Source organism: Cebus imitator, unplaced genomic scaffold (genome assembly GCF_001604975.1).
Source record: "Cebus imitator isolate Cc_AM_T3 unplaced genomic scaffold, Cebus_imitator-1.0 Scaffold274, whole genome shotgun sequence".
Classification (NCBI taxonomy): Eukaryota; Metazoa; Chordata; class Mammalia; order Primates; family Cebidae; genus Cebus; species Cebus imitator.
The window spans coordinates 637,165-645,142 of record NW_016107589.1 but is presented as its reverse complement, the minus strand read 5'-3'; the positions used below and the strand labels follow the sequence as shown (position 1 = coordinate 645,142).

The 7,978-nt window shown below is 47.8% G+C and overlaps 1 protein-coding gene across 1 annotated transcript in view; it reads left to right on the top strand.

The window, feature by feature from the left end:
* Positions 1 to 2,289: 2,289 nt before the first annotated feature.
* Positions 2,290 to 7,978, top strand: part of FAM53C (family with sequence similarity 53 member C) — a 10,338-nt gene continuing 4,649 nt past the window's right edge. The window contains exons 1-3 of the mRNA XM_017500938.2: positions 2,290 to 2,581; positions 5,470 to 5,699; positions 6,093 to 6,150. Coding sequence (XP_017356427.1) covers positions 5,622 to 5,699; positions 6,093 to 6,150 — 136 coding nt within the window. The 5' untranslated portion in view covers positions 2,290 to 2,581; positions 5,470 to 5,621. The remainder of the gene's footprint in view (positions 2,582 to 5,469; positions 5,700 to 6,092; positions 6,151 to 7,978) is intronic.

Sequence of the window (7,978 nt, the reverse complement as noted above, 5' to 3'; positions counted from 1 at the left end):
TTTAGTAGAGACGGGGTTTCACCATGTTGACCAGGATGGTCTCGATCTCTTGACCTCGTGATCCACCCGCCTCGGCCTCCCAAAGTGCTGGGATTACAGGCTTGAGCCACCGCGCCCGGCAGTCTCAGTTTCTTTCAATGTTTTGCAAATGAGCCAATGCCTACTTTCAACTCAATCATGTAGTTAGTAAACTTGGCTAATAATAAAAAGGGGAAGAGCTTAGTGGTGAAAAGCAAGGGCTCTTTGAATCTCTTTAGACTGCTTTTTGACACTACCTTTACCTATCACGTGGGCAGTCACTTAACCTCCTGGGCTGTTTCATTTGTCAAAGAGAAGGTTTTGTTTCATTGGATGACTGTAAGAAAAAATGAGAACATACATCAAAGTATGTAGGCCACGTGTGGTGGCTCACACCTGGAACCCCAGCACTTTGTTTTTTGTTCTTTTGTTTTGTTTGATCTCAGCTCACTGCGACTTCTGCCTCCTGGGTTCAAGCGATTCTCCTGCCTCAGCCTCCGGAGTAGCTGGGATTACAGGTGGGCGCCATCATGCCCAGCTAATTTTTGTATTTTTTAGTAGAGATGGGGTTTCACCATGTTGGCCAGGCTGATCTGGAACACCTGACCTCAGATGATCTGTCTGCCTCAGCTTCCCAAAGTGCTGGGATTACAGGTGTGAGTCATCATGCCTGGCCATTCCAGCACTTTGTGAGGCCAAGCTGGGAAGATCATTTGAGGCCAGCAGTTTCAGACTACCCTGGGCAACAGAGCAAGGGCCCTCTCTCTACAAAAATAGAAATAAATATGCTGGGCATGGTGGCACACCCCTGTAGTTCTAGCTACTCAGGAGGCTGAGATGGGAAGGTCTGCTTGAGCCCAGAAGTTCAAGCTGCAGTCAGCTATGATGTTCTCACTGCACTCTGGCCTGAGCAACAGAGCAAAACCCTGTTTCTACAAAAAAAAAAAAAAAAAAAGCATGGTGTCTGGCACATAAGTGCAATTATTGGAAACCATGTGTCCCACACTTCATGGCGCCTGCCTCTGCTCCTTTTGCCAAGGGGAAAGAGGCAGTGCAAGGTAAATCTCTCCACCCCTATTTTAGCAGTTAGGATTGTACCTTACTTTTCCTCTACTCTTTTTCAGTTTGCAGACTTTGTGGCTCCTGCCTCCTCATCTCCCTGGCTCAGTGAGGAAGATCCCCACCATTGGCTCTACTTTCCAGCTGATCACAGCTATTTACCTGTACCAGTCATGAGTAGGGCAAAAAATATTTACAGAGAACAGATGTCTTTCAGAGGACTTTCTGCTAAGTGTAATAGTGAAGATTACTTGCATTACTGCTACTTTCCAATCAATTTAAAAAAAAATCGAAAACTTTGCATTACAAAGAGATCATAACACGAAGGCATTGTTTAACGCCTCTTCTTTATCCATTTTTTTGCCTGTCTCCCTGAACCATCTGTGAGGCTGAGACTCAAATTTACATAACAGCCAGAAACCATCAACCCAACCTCTTCACACACTAACGTCTACATTCTCTTTAAAAAAGACTTAAACTTTGGCTCATGTGGGAAGTGGTGGTAGTGGTGGAGACTTAATAAAAGGTGGTTTTGTCTTCCTGAAGTGAAAATGTAGCACCGTCAACATCTTTTCCCCATCTGCCTGTTTCCTCCCTCCCTTTCTGTTTAAGGAAAGTGTAACCACCGTACTTCTCCCCACCTCCCAGCACCTCCCCCCGCTCCACGCACCTCCCCCCACCCAACGCAAGCAACTGAACCGCCTATGATGTCATAATCACAATCCCATTACCTCATCCTGCTGAGGGGGGGGCAAAGAGGGAGAAGAGGGAGTGAACAGCCTTGGGCTATCCTGAGCTTTACAAACTGTTCTGGGTGAGGGCAAATTACAAAACCGAGTGGAAAGGGCCCCGCAACCATTGTAAGTCCTGGGTTTTTAAGGTTCATGCCGATCCGGCAGCTGCAAGAGGGGCTCCTGGGACTCAGAGCAGGCCCTGATCGGCGCTTGGACCACACTTCCCAGCAGCCTTCACGCGGCGGACAGGTCCTTTGCTGGGGGAAAGGGGATTCCTTCGAAGAGGTGGCCGTGGAGGGCGGAGCAGCAGAGCAGGTGAGGGGCACTGTGACTAATTGCGTGACGCGGTCCGAACCAAGTGGGAGGCTGCAGTTGGGCCGATGGAGGGAGGGAGGCCAGGGGCGATGCCTTTGTTTACCTTCTTCCGACGTGGCCTCCCCCACGGGTTTCGAGATGTGCCTCGGACTGGGACCGTCCACTTTCTGAGATATTTAGAAGGGGGTGACTCGTTAGTGAGGAAACCACCCCCATCCCTAAATCAAAGCGCCAGTCTAGTTCCCGACAGCGCTATCTGAGAAAGACGTTGAGAGAGACACCGCACGGGGCTGCGGCCTCCGCGGGTAGCTTGGGGGGATTCTGCGAGCCGGAGCTGTCCCCCTGCTCTCCTCAGGGACTCGTTGGTTCGCCCCAGCGCCTTTTAAGGGCACCGTGGGGCGAACGGAGCGCTCAGAGCTGCTCCGGCCGTGGCCCTGGGAGCTGGAGGAGCCGCGGTAGGTGGCGGAGGGCAGGTGGCTCTGGGGCCTCGGGGCGGGCACCTCAACTGTTCCTCCCTCCTTCCCTCTTTCCCCTCCCCCAGTCCGGCCGCCCGCGCGGCCGGGCCTCGCAGGCCGCCTCCGCGGGGAGAGCACGGGACCCGGTGGGGGAGGGGGTGGCGGAGTGCTAAGTCCCAGACCCTCCCCATCCCTTGCGTCCTGAGTTCGCTTCCCGCGGCCAGATGATGGAACCTAGTGGGAGGAGGCGAACGCCAGCCTCCCTGAGCAAGCCTTGGCGACCCCCCCCCACCCCCCACCGCGGACCAGCGGACGCCCCATGCCCCACCCCGCGGGGACAGGCAGGGCAACAGAGGGATAGCTTGAAGATTGGAAGGGCCTAGCCTTTTGCTTCTTCATGGGGGTGGGGGGAAGGGTGTTTCCCACTTGTCACCCCTATCCCCACCAGAACCATATGGAAGAAGAGGCGGAAGGTCTCCACTTACCTGTTCGTGCACCTCCCTGCCTTCCTCATGTTTTCCTTCAGTCTCCCCAAGAGATGTAGGGCTGGGACCTGGGGGGAAGGTCCCCAAGGGATTTGTGACTCTCCTCCCTCTTGGCCTGACTTGATTCTACCTTGTCTAGATTCAGCACAACCTCAGCATCCCTTAAACAGGAGTGTCAGGGGTTACTGCCATCAGTAGCAGATGGGGTGGGGGTCCGATCTTTATTTTAGGGGGCTGATGGTGGAGGAAAAGCCTGGACTGAGGGTTAGGCCTGGTGGGGTTGCTGAGAGGGCCTAGCGGCCTGCTGCTCAGTGAAGGGCTGAGCCCTTGTGCCAGTTGTTAAACTGAGAAGTTTTAACTTGTTTAGTGAACGTTTGGGGCTGTCTCTACCCTTCAGATATACAAAATGGAAGGGGAAGGAAGGCAGCAAGATCGGGCTTCTTACACTTTTTTCAATGCCTGCTTGAGAAAGAGGAGGCCCCTCGCGGAGCTGGTTTGCCTTCTTTTGTGTCCTGGTTTGATTCCTTATGGCTTCCGTTCTGTTCCCCCTCTCAGCCTGGCCTGTTTTAGGAAACTCAGGCCGAGAGTATCAGTTGCGTGGTGGTAGTTGCATTGTTTCAATTACCGCTGTGTGTGGCCACATCCCAACAATTAAAATGCAGAAAAACACAAATTCACTCTCTTCACTTGATCCTAGAGATGGTTGGGAGTTTGCTGTTTGTCCAAATGTCTTTCGAAAAGCTAGGGAGTTTGTTTCACTACCCTGCTCCTCATATCTGGTTAGCCTGAGGCCTGGGGTCTCTAGGGTAAAATCCTGCACTTAGATTTCCTCTCTGGTTGATCTTTGAGGGCAGAGTTAAGAAACCAAGAGCAGAAGTGATATAAGCTTTAGCTTCTCCCATAAGAACATAGGGGAAGCAGCTGAAGGGAGCTCCCTGGAAGCTAGAATTTTGTTCAGGGTGGTCATAATTATGCATGAAAATAATAGTTAACTCTAATGATGATTGACTTCTCTTGCACCTTTCTTCCAAATAACTCCAAGTACATCCAGGTTTATTTCTTTGCTCTTCCTTGTGGCCTCCTTCTGAGGTGTGAATAGGTTAGAGATGATTTCCTCTTTATTGTAGAGTGGTCTGCCCCCAAGGTCACAGAAGGAAGAGCCCTCTTGGGCTTTTCTTAGTGTGCAGGTGAGGGAGGATGGTATTCAGCCAGAGATACACCCTGTTGCCTTCTTCATCTTATTGATATCATTATTTCTGACATTCTGAGGTCTTGAAGATTCACAAACGGAAATGAGAAATGGTAGTCTATGTGGACTCCTGATTTTTACAGGCCAGGTGGTACCTTTTGTACATTTTAGTATGTTATGTTGTTCCTGTGACAGATTTAGATTTTTCTGCCTACTTTACATATGGGTAAACTGAGGCCAAGGAGTATTAAATGATTTGCCAAAACTCTCAGAAAATTAGATTAATAATTAGATTTCTTGATCATTTGTTCTCTTGACTAGCCAATGCTGCATACATTCTCTGGTAAGCTGTCAGCTTTCTGGTCATTTCTGGGAATAGACAGAACAAAATCAAGACTCTGATTTAACCTCCCCTTTTCCGTTGAGCAAGACCCCTTTGGTAATTATGTGGGCTTGAAGCCTGTTCTTGAAGCCTGTTCTCTGATGGAGTTAGTTTGCTTCTGTCAGAAATTGACCACGAGAAAGAATCTTGCTTAACTGTATCCATGGTCTTTGCATCAGATCAGGCTAAAAACTTAGTCGAATAAAGTCATGTAGTTGTTTATAATGTCTGTGGAGTTGAAATGTATTGGAATTACCCTGACCATTTCCTTATCCTCTTCCTATTTGATAAGAAAACATACACAGCATCTATGGGAAAACAATAATATATCAGATATTTAGGCAGTGGGAGGACATAAAATCCTATGTACTCTGGTCCAAAGCAGAGTCATGCCTACAACCACCGTTCCTCCTTGTTCTCTTATTACTATTTCTGTAGTTTAGGAGAAGGGTACCTCTTTTCACTTCTGACTGGAAGATAAAATACTGGGCTGATCTTGATGTAAATAATCATTTGGGCATCCCTCTCTCTCACTTGAACAGCTGTTTTCTAAGTGGTGCTGGTATTCCAGTTAGAAACAACAGAGCATGAACCAGGTTAAGAGTGGCAAATAAGTTTCAACTTGATTGCCAACTCTATTTTATTTTGTATCTAGACTGCCAAGTTCACAATTTCTGAAGCTATGTTTAGGCTTAGCAGGAAAGAGCTGTGATCAATTGATGTCTGCCAGAGGCCTGGCTTAGGGGTGCTGTGGTATGTGTGCCATGCATTTTCCATCTCTGGACCAGGTGCATCTCTAATATCACTTGGGGCTGGTCCCTCTAATTGGCAGACTCAGCAGGCATGACTGGAGAGGGAAGTCCCAGTGGTGCTAGAATGGTGCTGCAGTGGCAGAAGACGGCTCACGAGTGAGGTCTGGAAGAACAACAGGGAAGACATCCATCATTTGCTCCAAAGTGTGCAAGTCAAATCCTGGGGAGAATCATGATAACCCTGATCACTGAGCAGCTACAGAAGCAGACTCTGGATGAGCTGAAATGCACACGCTTCAGCATCAGTCTGGTAAAAGACCAGTCTTCCTGCTTCTCCACGACCCCCTCCCCCTTTTTTCTGAGGCTGATTGTTGCTACTACTTTACTCTTGTCCTGTGCTGTATGAATCATGGTACTTAACCTGGAAGAGCCCACTAAGGGCTCAAAACCCAGCCCAAAAGGAAGGGGGCAGGGATTTTTCCACCTATAGAGAAGGGACAGCAAAACCTGGGTGGAGAAGGGTTTGAGATGTTGGAAGATGTGGACTGTGACTTACTAACTTTGGGAAGACTAAAGGAAGAACGCTTAATGTCCCTAACATCCCAATAGCTCATGAATTGCAGAGGAGAACTGAAGAGGGCTTCCTAGAAATCTGTCAGTGTGTCCTGAATCCAAATCATGATGGATATTCTCTCTTTCTTAGCCTTTGCCTGATCATGCAGACATCTCCAACTGTGGGAACCCTTTCCAGCTTGTGTCTGGTAAGGCATCGTGTGTGTTTGTGTATACCCATGTCTATCTCCACACAATTCTATCATTGGTTTCCAGTGACCAGGGTTGGCAAGCCTAGCCCTAGAACTTTCTTGCCAGGGTCAACTTCTGAGATTGGTAGTTGTCTTTCATGTTCTAGCATGAAAGTTATCTGGTTAGTTTGCTCTTATTCTAGCTCTGTGGGCACTTTGTATAGTCTAATTTTTTAAATAGCTAATACATTCACATGGTTCAGAATTTAAAAAAAAAAAAAAAGGTTATGCTGAGAAAAATCTGTCTTACTCTCCTGTTCCCTATCTACCCAGCTTCTGCCACCTCCCTAAAAGTATTAGTCTCTTTACAGTATATGTGACCGGAATTTTTTTATGTAAAAAGAAGCAAATGTATATCTATCTATCTATCTATCTATCTATATGTATATTTTTTTTACTTTAAGTTCTGGGGTACATGTGCAGAACATGCAGGTTTGTTACATAGATATACATGTGCCATGGTGGTTTGCTGCACCTATTTTATTTCCACATTTTTGACACAAAAGGTTGCATATTATATATCATTTTGTCCCTTTTTAAAAAAAAGAAACTGGCCGGGTGCAGTGGCTCACGCCTGTAATCCCAGCAGTGGATCACAAAGTCAGGACTTTGAGACCAGCCTAGCCAACATAGTGAAACGCCATCTATACTAAAAATACAAAAATTAGTCAGGCATGGTGACATGTGCTAGTAGTCCCAGCTACTCGGGAGGCTGAGGCAGGAGAATCGCTGGAACTCGGGAGGCAGAGGTTGTGGTGAGCCGAGACTGCCACTGCACTCCATCCTGGGCAACAGAGCGAGATTCCATCTCAAAAAACTTTAATATAGCTAGGAGATCTTTCCCTATCAGAATGCTGAGCATTCCCTTATTATCTATAGCTTTGTATTATTACACTGTATCAATGTACAGTGGCTTATTTTTTATTTTTATTTTTTTCGAGGTGGAGTTTCGCTCTGGAGTGCAATGGCGTGATCTTGGCTCATCTCAACCTCTGCCTCCTGGGTTCAAGCAATTCTGCCGCCTCAGCCTCCTGAGCAACTGGGATTACAGGCATGGGCCACCACACCCAGCTAATTTTGTAATTTTAGTGGAGACAGGGTTTCTCCATGTTGGTCAGGCTGGTCTTGAACTCCCAATCTCAGGTGATCCGCCCGCCTCTGCCTCCTAAAGTGCTGGTAGAGTGGCTTATTTAACAACTCTTCTATTGATTTACATTTAGGTTATTTCCAATCTTGTTTAGATACATAAAATTGTAGTGGGCCAGGCGTGGTGGCTCACACCTGTTATCCCAGCACTTTGGGAAGCCTAGGTGGGTAAATGACTTGAGGCCAGGAGTTTGAGACCAGCCTGTCCAGCATAGTGAAACCCCGTCTCTACTAAAAATACAAAAATTAGTCAGGTGCAGTGGCTCATGCCTGTAAACACAGCACTTTGTGAGGCCAGGGTGGGTGGATCACGAGGTCAGGAGTTTGAGACCAGTCTGGCCAACATAGTGAAACCCTGTCTCTACTAAAACTACAAAAAAATTAGTCCGGTGTGGTGGTGTGCACCTGTAATCCTAGCTACTCAGGAGGCTGAGGCAGAAAAATAGCTTGAACCCGGGAGGTGGAAATCACAGTGAGCCAAGATTGTGCTGTTGTACTCTAGCCCAGGTGACAGTGCGAGACTCCATCTTAAAAAAAAAAAATTAGCCGGGCATGGTGGCTCAAGCCTGTAATCCCAGCACTTTGGGAGGCCGAGGCGGGTGGATCACAAGGTCAAGAGATCGAGACCATCCTGGTCAAC